This window comes from Triticum aestivum, chromosome 3B (assembly GCF_018294505.1).
Source record: "Triticum aestivum cultivar Chinese Spring chromosome 3B, IWGSC CS RefSeq v2.1, whole genome shotgun sequence".
In the NCBI taxonomy this organism is placed as follows: domain Eukaryota; kingdom Viridiplantae; phylum Streptophyta; class Magnoliopsida; order Poales; family Poaceae; genus Triticum; species Triticum aestivum.
This window is the reverse complement of record NC_057801.1, coordinates 507,002,823-507,016,956: the sequence shown is the minus strand read 5'-3', so window position 1 is coordinate 507,016,956 and position 14,134 is coordinate 507,002,823. Positions and strand designations below refer to the sequence as shown.

The 14,134-nt window shown below is 44.8% G+C and overlaps 3 protein-coding genes across 9 annotated transcripts; 2 read left to right on the top strand and 1 right to left on the bottom strand.

Annotated features, from left to right (window-relative positions):
* Positions 1-3,541: 3,541 nt before the first annotated feature.
* On the top strand, positions 3,542-6,772 carry LOC123070621 (dihydroorotase, mitochondrial). Its single transcript, XM_044493898.1, has 7 exons — positions 3,542-4,210; positions 4,314-4,495; positions 4,837-4,973; positions 5,194-5,359; positions 5,436-5,552; positions 5,989-6,149; positions 6,362-6,772. Exons 1-7 carry the CDS (start codon positions 3,975-3,977, stop codon positions 6,563-6,565), a joined length of 1,203 nt encoding a protein of 400 aa, XP_044349833.1. The 5' UTR covers positions 3,542-3,974; the 3' UTR covers positions 6,566-6,772.
* A 512-nt stretch (positions 6,773-7,284) lies between these two features.
* LOC123070620 (pentatricopeptide repeat-containing protein At2g27800, mitochondrial) lies at positions 7,285-8,730 on the bottom strand. Its single transcript, XM_044493897.1, has one exon. The coding sequence runs from the start codon at positions 8,728-8,730 to the stop codon at positions 7,489-7,491; it is 1,242 nt and encodes a 413-aa protein (XP_044349832.1). The 3' UTR covers positions 7,285-7,488.
* On the top strand, positions 8,673-13,696 carry LOC123070622 (putative RNA-binding protein YlmH). Of its 7 annotated transcripts, none has more exons than XR_006433862.1 (13): positions 8,673-8,934; positions 9,012-9,121; positions 10,061-10,192; positions 10,278-10,351; positions 10,419-10,524; positions 10,624-10,692; positions 11,123-11,187; positions 11,302-11,400; positions 11,575-11,674; positions 11,833-11,875; positions 12,178-12,284; positions 12,619-12,813; positions 13,368-13,696. XR_006433862.1 is itself a non-coding variant. In XM_044493900.1 (12 exons), the coding sequence occupies exons 1-11, from the start codon at positions 8,835-8,837 to the stop codon at positions 12,246-12,248; spliced, it is 969 nt and encodes a 322-aa protein (XP_044349835.1). In that variant the 5' UTR covers positions 8,673-8,834; the 3' UTR covers positions 12,249-12,284; positions 13,368-13,696. The 7 variants fall into 7 exon arrangements, 3 of the variants coding, with proteins under 3 accessions (XP_044349835.1, XP_044349834.1, XP_044349836.1); XR_006433861.1 differs by having other exon boundaries at positions 11,779-11,875; XR_006433864.1 differs by having other exon boundaries at positions 8,731-8,934; positions 9,012-9,084; positions 11,779-11,875.
* The last annotated feature ends 438 nt before the right edge of the window (positions 13,697-14,134 follow it).

Sequence of the window (14,134 nt, the reverse complement as noted above, 5' to 3'; positions counted from 1 at the left end):
TTGCCTGCGTTGCAAAGGTATGAAATTGAGTAAGACTCAAATGCCGACCACAGCAGAAAATAGAAATAGAATGAAAGTCATTCCCTATGCCTCAGTCATAGGTTCTATAAAGTATGCTATGTTGTGTACCAGACCTATTGTATACCTTGCTCTGAGTTTGACAAAGGAATACAATTTTGATCTAAGAGTAGATCACTGGACATCGGTCAAGAATATCCTTAGTGAGGACTAAGGAGATGTTTCTCGATAATGGAGGTGATAAAAGAGTTCGTCGTAAAGAGTTACATCGATGCAAGCTTTTACACTAATCCAGATGACTCTAAGTCTCAATCTGGATACATATTGAAAGTGGGAGCAATTAGCTAGAGTAGCTCCATGCAGAGCATTGTAGACATAGAATATTTGCAAAATACATATGGCTCTGAATGTGACAGACCCGTTGACTAAACTTCTCTCACGAGCAAAACATGATCATACCTTAATACTCTTTGGGTGTTAATCACATAGCGATGTGAACTAGATTATTGACTCTAGTAAACCCTTTGGGTGTTGGTCACATGACGATGTGAACTATGGGTGTTAATCACATGCAGATGTGAATATTAGTGTTAAATCACATGGTGATGTGAACTAGATTTTTTTTTGAAACTGCACGACAGTGGGAGAGGCTCCCACTGACTTTTGTATTACTCACAAGGGACCAATTACATGTGAACTAGATTATTGACTCTAGTGCAAGTGGGAGACAGAAGGAAATATGTCGTAGAGGCAATAATAAAGTTATTATTTATTTCCTTATTTCATGATAAATGTTTATTATTCATGCTAGAATTGTATTAACGGGAAACATAATACATGTGTGAATACATAGACAAACATAGTGTCACTAGTATGCCTCTACTTGACTAGCTCGTTAATCAAAGATGGTTAAGTTTCCTAACCATAGACATGAGTTGTCATTTGATTAACGGGATCACATCATTAGGAGAATGATGTGATTGACTTGACCCATTCCGTTAGCTTAGCACTTGATCGTTTAGTATGTTGCTATTGCTTTCTTCATGACTTATACATGTTGCTATAACTATGAGATTATGCAACTCCCGTTCACCGGAGGAACACTTTGTGTGCTACCAAACATCACAACGTAACTGGGTGATTATAAAGGAGCTCTACAGGTGTCTCTAAAGGTACATGTTGAGTTGGCGTATTTCGAGATTAGGTTTTGTCACTCCGATTGTCGGAGAGGTATCTCTGGGCCCTCTCGGTAATGCACATCACTATAAGCCTTGCAAGCAATGTAGCTAATGAGTTAGTTACAGAATGATGCATTACGTAACGAGTAAAGAGACTTGCCGGTAACGAGATTGAACTAGATATTGAGATACCGACGATCAAATCTCGGGCAAGTAACATACCTATGACAAAGGGAACAACGTATGTTGTTATGCGGTTTGACCGATAAAGATCTTCGTAGAATATGTAGGAGCCAATATGAGCATCCAGGTTCCGCTATTGGTTATTGACCGGAAACGGTTCTTGGTCATGTCTACATAGTTCTCGAACCCGTAGGGTCCGCACGCTTAAGGTTTCGATGATAGTTATATTATGAGTTTATGAGTTTTGATGTACCGAAGTTTGTTCGAAGTCCCGAATGTGATTACGGACATGACGAGGAGTCTCGAAATGGTCGAGACATGAAGATTGATATATTGAAAGCCTATATTTGGATGTCGGAAGTGTTCCGGGTGAAATCGGGATTTTACGGAAGTACCTAGAGGTTACCGGAACCCCCCAGGGGCTTAATGGGCCTACATGGGCCTTAGTGGAGAAGAGGAGAGGAGGCAAGGGCTGGGCCGCGCGCCCCTCCCCCCTAGTCCGAATAGGATAAGAAGTGGGGGGCGGCGCCCCCCCTTTCCTTCCTCTCTCTCCCTCCTCTTTCCCCCCTTCTCCTACTCCAACAAGGAAGGAGGGAGTCCTACTCCAGGTGGGAGTAGGACTCCCCTTGGCGCGCCCCCTTCTAGGCCGGCCGCCCCCTCCCCCCTTGCTCCTTTATATACGGGGGCAGGGGCACCTCTAGACAGAACAATTGATCTCTTGATTTCTTAGCCATGTGCGGTGCCCCCCTCCACCATAGTCCTCCTCGATAATATTGTAGCGGTGCTTAGGCGAAGCCCTGCGACGGTAGAACATCAAGATCGACACCACGCCGTCGTGCTGACGGAACTCTCCCACGACACTCGGCTGGATCGGAGTTCGAGGGACGTCATCGAGCTGAACGTGTGCTAGAACTCGGAGGTGCCATAGTTTCAGTGCTTGATCGGTCGGGCCGTGAAGACGTACGACTACATGAACCACGTTGTTCTAACGCTTCCGCTTTTTGGTCTACGAGGGTACGTGGACAACACTCTTCCTTCTCGTTGCTATGCATCACCATGATCTTGCGTGTGCGTAGGAATTTTTTTGAAATTACTACGTTCCCCAACAAAAATAATGAAAAGGGCCAAAAAATGTTGAAAATTGCAAATTTTGGTAGACTATTACATGGGATAAATCTAGAGTCTTATTAGCACATGTACATCATTAAAAACTTCCAGAGGACCCCTCAAAAAAAAACTCCCAGAGGTAAAAGAATACAAGACATGCTCTGGAATTACAAAAGGATAAAAATACAACATATTAGAGTATTATATGTATTTATATAGGACATATTTATATATTTCAAAAAAACGGGTCGTGTCGTGCCAGCCCGCGAGCCCCGCCTCTAGGCCCAGGCACAGCCCGTGGCATGCCATGTGCCAGGCCTGGCCCGTTTAGCCCGGGCCGTGTCGTGCCTAGGTCGTCCCGTGCCTGCGTGCTATCGGGCCGGCCCATTTAGCACGACTCGTTTGGCCAGCTATACGCAGCAGCCGCCGCAGCTCGGCGACGGGTTCGGGCTTGGGATTTTTTGCTGAATATAATATCCTAAATGTAATTATGTTAATTAAAAAATGTCACTGTTTATATGCTTGGGGATGGGCTCGGGCTTGGGATTTTTTGCTTCGGGCTTTGCCAAGCCTGGCCCGGCTTATGATCGGGTCTACAACCCACCGCAACAGCCGCCGCAGCTACTCGTACTGCCCATTCCCCCACGCACTTTGCTCAACGAATCTCTATTTTTTATTTAAAAAAGAACGTAAGGTTCCCATTTCACCTTTCTTTCCAACCTTTCATGTACTCCCTCCGTTCCAAAATAAATGATCCAACTTTATAATAAAGTTAGTATAAAGTTGAATCATCTATTTTTACCTTAATTTACTTACCTTCTAAACCAATTTCACTTTAATTTACTTACCAAATTTCTAATCATAATATAAGGTAATTCACGGACGGAATTTGATGAACATTTATTTACACAGTTGTATTATTATAGACAGATAAATCACATGCTAACGTATTGGAATATTTATATTCGCATGGGCATTGTTCTATTAAAAATAAGACAAAAATAGCCCCGCGCACCCGTGCCTTGATCATCGCCTTCGCGCACAACCCACCGCACTAGCCAGGCGCACGGCCAGCACGCACGCTCGCCACTCCCGTCCTGCCGCCTCCTGTCTGGCTCCTTCCCAGCCTCCGCCGCGCGCCGCCACTTACCGTCGCGTCACCTTCTCTGCTTCTCCCCAGCCGGCGACCACCGCAGAAACGTAGTGCGCTGCCTGGGCGTCTACGTCGCTGCACGCCTGCACACGGCGGAGGAGCTCCCGGTTACTTCGGCAGAATCTGAAAACCGAGCCAAATTGTCGGTTTTCTAATTTTGTTCGTCATTTTGGGTTCGAAATTACTTAACCGAGCCAAACACCGAACTACACCAACCGAATCTTCGGTTTCTACCTACCTAACGCCCAGGCCCCTTGCTGCTCCACGCCGGACTCGCCACCGGAGGAGGAGGGCCAAGATAAACAAAACCGAATCCGAATAAAGCCGGCAAGTCAATGCAGTTCGCGATCACCACCGCCGTCTCCGCGAACCCGCATCTGAAGCCTCTGGTCTCCTTCCCGCGGCCGTCGCCCCCGCACCGGGTCCGAGTCCACCCTCCTTGCCACCGCCTGAACACGAGGGCGAGCGTCATGGCCTCCTCGGCGCCGCTGGAGCTCACCATCACGCGCCCCGACGACTGGCACCTCCACCTCCGTGACGGCGACGTGATGGCCGCGGTGCTCCCCCACAGGTTTGCTCCTTCTGCTGCTAGTGCACTCTTACTGTTCGGTGCAATGCCTCAAAGAGCTTAAACAGGCAGGGTGGCTGTGTGTTTGTTGTATGCTCTTTGGCAGCGCGAGGCACTTTGAGAGAGCCATCGTGATGCCCAACCTGAAGCCACCGGTTACTACAACGGCACGTGCGATCGCGTACAGAGATGAGATCCTCAAGGCGCTGCCTCCCGGGAGCAGCTTCGTGCCGCTCATGACGCTCTACCTCACGGACAGGACTAGCCCGGAGGAAATTAAGATCGCAAGTACGGATTCTCCCTACCGCAATTGGTTCTTTAGCTGTTTTTTTTTACCGTGTGTACTTCATGGTTGCATCTCTTGGTTATCAAATATCTATATCTGTCTCCCAACTAGCGAAAGACCAAATTTATAGTCAGCCCTAATGTTTGTTAGTGTTGATGTGCATTTGTGTGATGAGTTTGTTAGCACATTGTCAGTGTGTGTTAGAAGCTAGAATAAGCTTTATTGACGTGATTACAATTATTCCCTTAACGATTCTGGGTCATCTTGTAAATGTTATGCTCCTCCTTCAGTCATGACTCATAATGTTTATGTTTCATGCCATGTTTGTTTTGTTGGTTTGTAGGAAAGAGTGGTGTGGTTTTTGCTGTCAAGTTGTATCCTGCTGGAGCAACTACTAACTCCCAAGATGGCGTAACTGATATTTTGGGGAAATGCTTGCCTGTCCTTGAAGAGATGGTCAAGCAGGAAATGCCTTTACTTGTAAGTAGTTATTGTTCTTCTCCCTACACAGAATCCCAAAGTTTTGGTTCATCTGCCAAGTTGGTCTCTACTTTTACTTGACATGTTAAATGGGCTTGTCATTTGTTGCCTTGACAATACCGAACTTATCAAAAAGATGTTTGTTAGAGTTAGTACTATTGATTCCTGTATGATCAATGCCAACATAGTCACCTTTATGGCTATTTTTCATTTCCTTCAGGTTCATGGAGAAGTCACAGATCCTCATGTCGACACCTTTGACCGTGAGAAGGTCTTCATTGAGAAAATATTAGCACCACTTGTACAAAAACTTCCACAGCTGAAAATTGTTATGGAACATATCACTACGATGGATGCAGTGAACTTCGTAGAATCATGCAAAGAAGGTATGTGCTGTTTCAATGACCCTTAATACTTCTGTTTTCCCTTTTACATGGTTCTTACATTTTGTTGTGTTTTCAGGTCATGTTGCTGCAACAGTGACTCCGCAGCATCTCCTTCTAAACAGGAATGCGTTGTTTCAGGGTGGTTTACAGCCTCACAATTATTGCTTGCCAGTGCTGAAGAGAGAAACCCACAGTATGTTCTGGTCACTCTTGTGTCCCTAAGCCACAAAAGTTTCCAATCTCGTATCTCTAATTCTGCTTTTTCAAGAACACGCAAGAAATCTCTAATTCTGCTCAACTTCCTACCATTAATTATTGTTCTTGTTGAGATAATTGGTAGAAAACATTGACTTGGACATTCCTTCAGCACTAAAAGACTAGATCTACAACATTGCTATTCTTGCATTACATTATCATGTTCCTTTTGATGATAATTATATTCAGTTCTTGCCCAACATTGCAATTTTGAATACAAGAACATGGCTATGGACTTCGTTGCATTCTTTTATTATCACCTCCATTTGTAGGATAGCACGAGCGATGTCTTTGGTAGATAATATGCTCAATCTTCCTTTTCTTCTTTCTACAGCATCCAATGTGTTTAACTGTCTCTGAATCTTCTACCTCAGGGCAAGCTATTGTTTCTGCTGTAACAAGTGGGAGCAGACAATACTTTCTTGGCACTGACAGTGCTCCCCATGATAAACGGCTGAAGGAGTGTTCCTGTGGATGTGCAGGAATATATAGTGCTCCTGTTGCTCTTTCTCTTTATGCGAAGGTATTTGAAGAGGTAATATATTTCTCTCTCTCTCTCTCTCTCATCGGAGTTCAGTATTTTGTTTGGCCTGGATATCTTACCATCTTACTAGAAACTACAGTCATAATGACTTTAGCTACAAAAAGCCTATCATAATCTTACGGGCAAAGAACTACTCTGTCAGACATGAAAATGCTAAAATTTCCTACTAATCTGTTTCTTGGACATATTGTGTCCTGTTTCAGGCCGGTGCTCTTGATAAGCTAGAGGCGTTTACAAGCTTCAATGGGCCAGATTTTTATGGTCTCCCAAGGAACACATCAAAGACTGTTCTGAGAAGGAGTCCCTGGAAAGTGCCTGCAACTTATGCGTACGGTTCAGGAGTGATTGTGCCTATGTCCACCGGCAACACTCTGGAATGGCTTCCGCCCGATCAGCCCGAAGAATAAGCAAATTACAGACGGTCCATTTGGGGGAGAAACAATAAGTGGAGCCGTTCCATCTCCCCCCTTTCTGTAGAATGCGCCTGACAAACAAGGTTTTGGTTGTAGACTTACCCCGTGTGGGATTCTTAAAATCAACTTTGTAAGAACAACTTATTCCAAGCAAGAGCGAAAAAGTCTTCGTCTGAATAAAAGAAAAGAGGTTCTTGTTGAGTTATCTGCATTTCAGTGGATTGCACTAAAACCTCGTCATAAGATAAAAGGGTACAAGCTATATGCAGGTAAGCGATACTATATTTGCCTGCGAGTCTTGTTGAGTCGATTGGCACGGCAGGTGAAGCGGCAGCCACAGCCATCCGTGCGCAGGTGTTGTGTCGGCATAGCTCTACCCAACAGGTTCAAATGTTGGTGCTCATATTACACACACCACTACGAGAACAAGGAATTTAGCCAGTTCCTTGGTTTATTCGTCGTCTCTTTCATTCCTTTTTTTTTCTTTTCTTTTGCGGGTGTCTCTTTCATTCCACCCTGAGTTTAGAAGACGTGTTGTTCGCGTGTAGTGATAATTCAAGATAGTACTGTATTCCTTTTTGCAGGTGATAATTTAAGACACTTTAACTCTTCAAACTTACTAATATTCAATTACGCGATCCGTTTTCAACTCGCATGTATCGTTGTGGGCACATTGCACACATCACTCTGTTCCTCCCTCCACACAAATATAAGATGTTCTACAGTAACCCTTTTCTAAATATGTAGACACTTTTTAGTTTTAGTGTGCTTGTTCATTCATTTCAATCCGACCGTAATCTATACTGAAATATCTGAAACATCTTACATTTATGAACGGATACTTGAGAATCATAGTAAAAAATAAAAACCTCATCCGAAGCAGATATAACCTGCTGAATTCTCTGCTAACTACTTTGTCATCGTCGCCGATCACCACCGCTCGTGCTTTCGTCAACATCCAGGCCATCGTCGCCGTCCTCGTCGTCTTGGATTGAAGCGAGGAGCGCCCGCCGCTCGGCGATTCTGAGCATGCCCATCTCCTCCATCTCCCTGACCACTCTTTCAGCGTCCTCCCTCTTCCCCGCCCTCCCCAGCTCCTCCACCACCGCCCTCCTCGTGATATGATCCACCACCGCCCCCGCCCTGGCCATATCCCACATCACCCGCTCGGCCTCCGCGGCCTCCCCGGCCACCGCGAGCGCGCTGACGAACGCGTTGCAGGACGGCTCCGTCGGCATCATCCCTTTGCCCCGCATTTCGTCGAACAGCTCCCGGGCGTTCTTCGTGCGGCCCTGCGCGCTCAGCCCGCGCACCAGGTAGCTGTACGTGAGGCCGTCCGGCTCGCACCCGTAGACGGGCGCCATCTGGTGGAACACGCGCAGCGCGTCGTTGAGGTGCAGCGACTGCGCGTAGCCCTTGACGAGCACGTTGAGCGCCCGGGTGTCCGGCGGGATGCCCTCCTCCAGCATCTGCCGGAACAGCGCCGAGACGGTGTCCATGTACATGTAGTGGACCATGGAGTCGTTGCCCCCGCGCGACAGCAGCGCGGTGAAGAGCGCGTGGTAGGTGTCGGCGGCGGGGCGCGCGGCCGGGTCGGCGGAGGAGCGCATGAGCGTGTAGACGTGGAACGCCTTGCCGAGCTTGCGGAACTCGCAGTAGAAGTAGAGGGCGGCCCTGAGGAGGGGCCCCGGGGACGGCAGGGACGGGAGGAGGGAGAAGAAGAGGGCGCAGGTGCGGTCGAACTCGTGGTAGAGCTGGGCGGTGCCCAGGCGCTTGATGGCGACGAGGAAGGGCCCGGGGTCGGGCCGGAAGGTGGGCCGGCCGAGGGAGTGGGTGAGGAGCGGGAAGAGGAGGCGGAGGTCGGAGGTGGAGGCGAGCGAGGATGCGAGGACGGCCGGGGTGAGGCGGGAGGGGAGGGAGGCGATGGCAGTGGAGACGGCGTCGGGTGACGGCGACTGGCTGGGCGCGCGGTGGCTGCGGCGGAAGCGGTGCGGGGTGCGGCGGGAGGAGGTGGCGAAGGGGAGGTGCTGGGAGAGGGAGGCGCCGGCGGGCGTGCTGCAGAGGATGCGGCGGAGGAGCGTGCTCATCGCGGCGGCGGCGGCGGGGATACTGCAACACCAGTACAGTCCGCAGAACCCACAAAAGGCCACAGACGGCATAACACAATCCCCCACCCGGTTAGGCAACCGCCACCACGCACGACACGCTCACATCACATCACATAGCACCAAAGCACAGGCGGCCTAGTCGGCTTGCAGAAAGGATGGCCGCCGCGGTCGCCTTGGCAAGCCCTCTCCGGCGACTCCTCCACCTCCCTTTCCCGCGCCGCGCTATCCCCACACCACTCCGCTTCTTCGCGCGAGGTAAGCCCTAACCCATTGCCTGGTCGGCCTGATGCTCTGATTGAGCTGTTTGTCTAAGACTTGGTCGCCATGCGCAGGGCGGTGTGACCTGGCCCTCGTCGTCTCGGCGGCCGCAGTCGGAGATTCGTCTGCTAAGGGGAGCGTGCACAGGCATGTAATCGAGGAAGTCATGGACATTCTGGATATGGTTATCTCTTTTTCTTCATTCTAACACATTTGTATTTTCCATTGAGCTTCCGTCAGAGTCTAGTTCGACGTGAAACAGTTATGTTTGAATGTTTCGCTTACTGAGATTAGATGGTTGACGATAATGCGGATAGTCGGCTTGTGGATGAGGTGTTTGATTAACTGCGTCAATGGAACTTGAGGTTTCTTTCCGCAATTTAAGAAAGTATCATGAGCTTCAGGTTGTGTTCCAGTAGGCTCACAGACTTCCTCTCTAAGTGGGTTTATTACATGAAAATTAGGGGGAAATTAGATGTGTTTACTGAGATTAGATGGTTGATGATAGTGCCGGATGCTTGGCCTATCGGGGAACTGTGCCTCGATGGAATCTGAGACTTCTTCCCACTATTCATGAGCTTCAGGTTGTGTTCTAATAGGCTGATGCTTCCTCTCTAAGAGAGTATTTTTAGTACATGAAACTTAGGGGAAATGAGAAGTGCTTCCTGTTAGCTGTTTCGCTATTGAAGCATGAAGAAAAAGCCAATGAATTGTCCATTTGGTGTGTGAAAACATAACCTTTCAATCATATTGACTGGTGCCTTAGTAAGAAGAGAGTAAAATTGCTTCTTCCAAGGTATACCAAGTGGCTGGAGTTATTATATAATTAGTGAATAGATGTACGGATAAGTTGTAGGGAGGAAATACAAACTTGATCCTAATATCCTATAGTGTCACATGATGCTTGAAACAGAACATAACATAACTGCCTTTTTGCATATTAACAATGTACCATGAGATTACTGCATGACTTTTCAGTAAATTTGATTCAGTTCTGTAGTTAATCCATTTCCAAGAGAAGGCATATCACCCTGTTTCATATTGAGCAAATTACTGGGGTTACCAGTTACATGATCATTAGTCCTTCGATTCATGAATTTGTACTGACATCAAGCGTATGCAGGCACAAAGGGCTTCCCAACGAAGAGACGTCTTCCACACCAGTTTTCTTACGCCGCCTATCATAGCGGAGGCTATGCTAGCAATTGAAAAGTTAGCTGGTATCAAAGCAGTAGCTCAGGGGGGCTATCCACAGGTTGAATTCAATAAAATCAAGGGACTTGAATAATAGCTTATATTAACCTATATACCTTGTTTTTCTCATCTTCATATCCATCTAGGCTGAGCGGTGCCGAATTTCGGTTGGGCATCCAGACTCTATGAGAAGTGACCCAGATGTAGTTGCTGCTTTGAGGTTTTCAAGAATTTATATTGTAGCCACCACTACCTGTTATGTAAACTGACTTTTAAACCTTTCCCAGCATCTCCGGGAATTTCCGATTGGAACCCTGTTCTCATGGTGACTTTCTCGGTGCTATTCTTGGGGCAGGAATTACAAGGGAGAAAGTTGGAGATATACTTTTACAGGTCCACACTTTCCACAAATACTCATTTCCCTGATGCGGTGTCCAGTTTTCCTTTTTCCATCTAATCATCATTTGGGTTGTCTCTTTGCTTTTCTGTTAGGGGGAAAGAGGTGCTCAGGTCCTTGTTGATCCAGAGCTTGTTGACTATCTGACTTCCACACTAGAAAAGGTAGGTGTCTCGCAAATTATGTTGCCAATTTTTCGTTTGCGCGAGCTGGATGTGCATGCTCCCACTTATGTGCCTATGTTTATATAGTGGACCAGATCTGAGATATGGTTCATTCTTCATTGACATGCATTCAATGCTATGCAAAGCACATAGCCTGTATATTACATGCTGATGTATTTATTTTTACTCGGCACTTTAAGAAATTAGAGCACATTGCGATCTTAATTTTTATGTCCGCTTAGATTGCTGAAAATCTTTGTTCTTTTTATGTTAGTCTTTTGTATTTGTGAGTTTTGACCCAAATCTGTCCACGAAGAATCTCCCCATGAACTTCGACTGTTGTTCATGATTTTTTTGAGTATTATTTTCCTTGTTGGAAGTGCTGATTCTTCTAATTATGGTTTACTCTGAATGATATTTTATTGAACAGGTGGGGAAAGTTGGCGTTTCATGCACCCAGATTCCCTTGCTTGCTATAGAGTATGAGCCACCAAGGTTTGTTTCACATGTCATCGTGGATCTTAGTATATATACTGCATGCTTAAGATCACAACAACTTATGATGTAATACCCTGGAATAAGCTACTCAGCACTGCCATTGAACTGCAGGACCAAATCTTTTAAAACTGTAGAATCATCACTTCGGGTTGATGCTGTGGCCAGTGCAGGATTCAAAATATCACGCACAAAGCTTGGTAGCATGATCAGGTATGAACTTTAAGCTGCTAATTTGTTACTTTATGTTCAGTAAGGCTTTTCTTTACCTTAACATGAATAGTTGGACATTCTTATCTTATTTTGGACAGTGCTGTTAGCCTGTTGGTTTTTCTTATTACCGTGCACAATGCAATTCATTGTAAGTTTCTTTTTCTGTTTGGTAAGTTCTGGAGATGTTCGTGTGAATTGGTCACTGGTTTCGAAAAGTGGAGCTACCCTCAAGGCTGGAGATGTTGTTTCTGTCAGTGGGATGGGGAGATTAAAGGTAAAATCAATCACCAGTTATTGTCTTTTTGAATAAATGCTTGACGAGCCTTGAATTCTTTTGAGCAAATTAGGATAAAATTATGATGTTACTGTTGCACCTAGTTCACGCTGATGGAACAATTTTTCTGGTGCTTGAGAGGCATTCCACCAGTGCAGGTTTTTGAGAATATGTTGGACCTTGCATTGTATTGTGTATGCAGTTAAGTTGGACCCCCCCCATTCTATATGTTTAGTGTTTGTTATTGTTTTGATCTTTTCCTTCCTTATTCTGTGAACCATACTCCAAGATGTTAAATGGAAAAATTACAACCTTCGCTGTCCACTTATAGTCATAATATGTTTGTTGATATATGCTGACAATTAGATCTTTGCATTATATGATATGCAGAAATACCCGTTATAGCATGCTATGGAAGATGTATGCATGCTACTAGAGATGTCTAATACATTTTCAAATCTTTGTTATATGCTTGAGTTACTTCAAGTCATTATTTCCTGTAGATTGGGGAAATCGTGACTACGAAGAAAGGCAAATATGTCGTTCAGTTGATTCAATATTTGTAGGCCCGTGACTGATCAATTGTTCTCTGAAGAATACCTGACTCGTGGTATGCATTTTGATACCTACCTACTATTTGAAGAAAATTCTTTTGTTCACGATTCAAATAGTAAAGCTGAAAATTTCGCTCTGCTTAGTATAGTATATTCTAAGATTCATCAAGTAATTACTTCATTTTGCTTGAATGAGCTGGGTTCAATAGTTCTAAAGAAACTCGTGAGTACATAGTTAGGGTGTAATTGTATTGCTGATTCATCACTGAGGCAGTATAAAAGATCATACTATGATGGAAAAAACAATTTATTTATGCTATATGTGCTTAACATCTACTCCGTATTTTGGATTTGCACTCTTCTACTCTTTACTGTGCACTTTGCTTTCAGAGTTTGCAAACTGCTCAGTTGCTTACACAAGCATAAGGGCTGCAGCTGCCTACCTTTGCCTACCTGCAAATACTATTTACGATGAAACTGATCCATAGTGTTTAGAATGGAAAAGGACAAGTGGACAGTACTTGTAAAGTATATGTGACAACTTATCTTTAAAGTCCAGCTGAAATTGAGAATGAAATTTAAAAGGTACGCAATTTGCTTATACCCCCTCCGGTCCTTTTTACTCCGCATGTTATGTTTCAAGTCAAACTTTACAAAGTTTGACCAAATTTATATTAAAAAATATCAACATCTACAATACCAAATATATATACTATGAAACTAAATTTCATAATAAATCTAAAAATATTAATTTGGCATTGTGAATGTTGATACCTTTTTCTAGAAGTTTGGTCAAAATAAAGATACTTTGACTTCGGACAAAACTTATATGCAAACTAAAAAGGACCGGAGGGAGTAGTTGCAAGTCCATATGTTTTCAATGTTTTTATGGAGTACTCCCTCCGTTCCGAATTACTTGTCTTAGATTTGTCTAGATACGGATGTATCTAGCACTAAAATGAGTCTAGATACATCTGTATCTAGACAAATCCAAGACAAGTAATTCGGAACGGAGGGAGTAAATGGTATCATACATGCAAAGGTGGGTAGCTGCACATAGGCTTAGAAAATCTGCTTCCTTTCATCAGAATTCTTCGTGTGGCAGCTACCACTGATGTAGTCTTCTTGGTATTTTGTAGGATCAAAGTCCCTCCGAACTCCAACTCCTGTGAGGACTTGTTCTGCTTTGGGGCAAAAAGGGAAAAGAAAAGTATACATTTTGGAAACCAATGGAAATGTGTTTCTTCTATTCATACTAATAAAGAGCAATTCGGAAACAACATCTTCAGTAATTTCTGTCATCAGGAAACATGTGACATGACTACGATATGGTAGGAAACCTTTGCACTTGGGTAAATTAATAACTATGGGTCGTAACTTCTACTCCCTTTTTTTAAAGACTTCTCAAAGGGTTATATTCGTTGTACTGAATCTTCCGTTCTAACTTCCAAGTTGCAAAATTACCTTATTACTCCCTCAGTCCGAAAAGCTTGTCCCAATCTCTGGTAAAATTGATAACTATGGGTCGCAAGTCCAACCCCCTATATATTTTTTAGAGGCTTTGCAAAGGGCTATATTCCTTGTACCAGATCTCCTGTTCCAACTTCCAAGTTGCAAAATTATCTCAAGACTCAGTGTTGGAAGTCAGAAACGATTCTTACTGTTGCATAAGTTTTGTTATCACAGGGTTCCTTCTTGAAAACACCCGTTATCACAAGATTCCTTCTCGAAAACACCCGTTGTCACAAGATTCTCATTTTTTCTGTACAAAGATAAGGAGTTGTTCAACCATCCCTGGTACTAAAGCTCATGTCATCTCGTCTCTTGAACAATAAACCACAAAATATCTAGGAAAGACTTACACTGTTGAAACGCTATGGCAATGGCAGCAGACCTGAACCTGACT

Excerpts from the sequence above, each read along its gene's own strand:
- LOC123070621 (XM_044493898.1), top strand. The coding sequence starts at position 3,975 with ATGCAGTTCGCGATCACCACCGCCGTCTCCGCGAACCCGCATCTGAAG. Across the intron at positions 4,496-4,836 it reads GGAGGAAATTAAGATCGCAA|GAAAGAGTGGTGTGGTTTTT; the intron begins GTACGGATTCTC and ends GTTGGTTTGTAG. Across the intron at positions 6,150-6,361 it reads ATGCGAAGGTATTTGAAGAG|GCCGGTGCTCTTGATAAGCT; the intron begins GTAATATATTTC and ends GTCCTGTTTCAG.
- LOC123070620 (XM_044493897.1), bottom strand. The coding sequence starts at position 8,730 with ATGCCGTCTGTGGCCTTTTGTGGGTTCTGCGGACTGTACTGGTGTTGC.
- LOC123070622 (XM_044493899.1), top strand. The coding sequence starts at position 8,835 with ATGGCCGCCGCGGTCGCCTTGGCAAGCCCTCTCCGGCGACTCCTCCAC. Across the intron at positions 9,122-10,060 it reads TCATGGACATTCTGGATATG|GCACAAAGGGCTTCCCAACG; the intron begins GTTATCTCTTTT and ends AAGCGTATGCAG. Across the intron at positions 11,401-11,574 it reads AAGCTTGGTAGCATGATCAG|TTCTGGAGATGTTCGTGTGA; the intron begins GTATGAACTTTA and ends CTGTTTGGTAAG.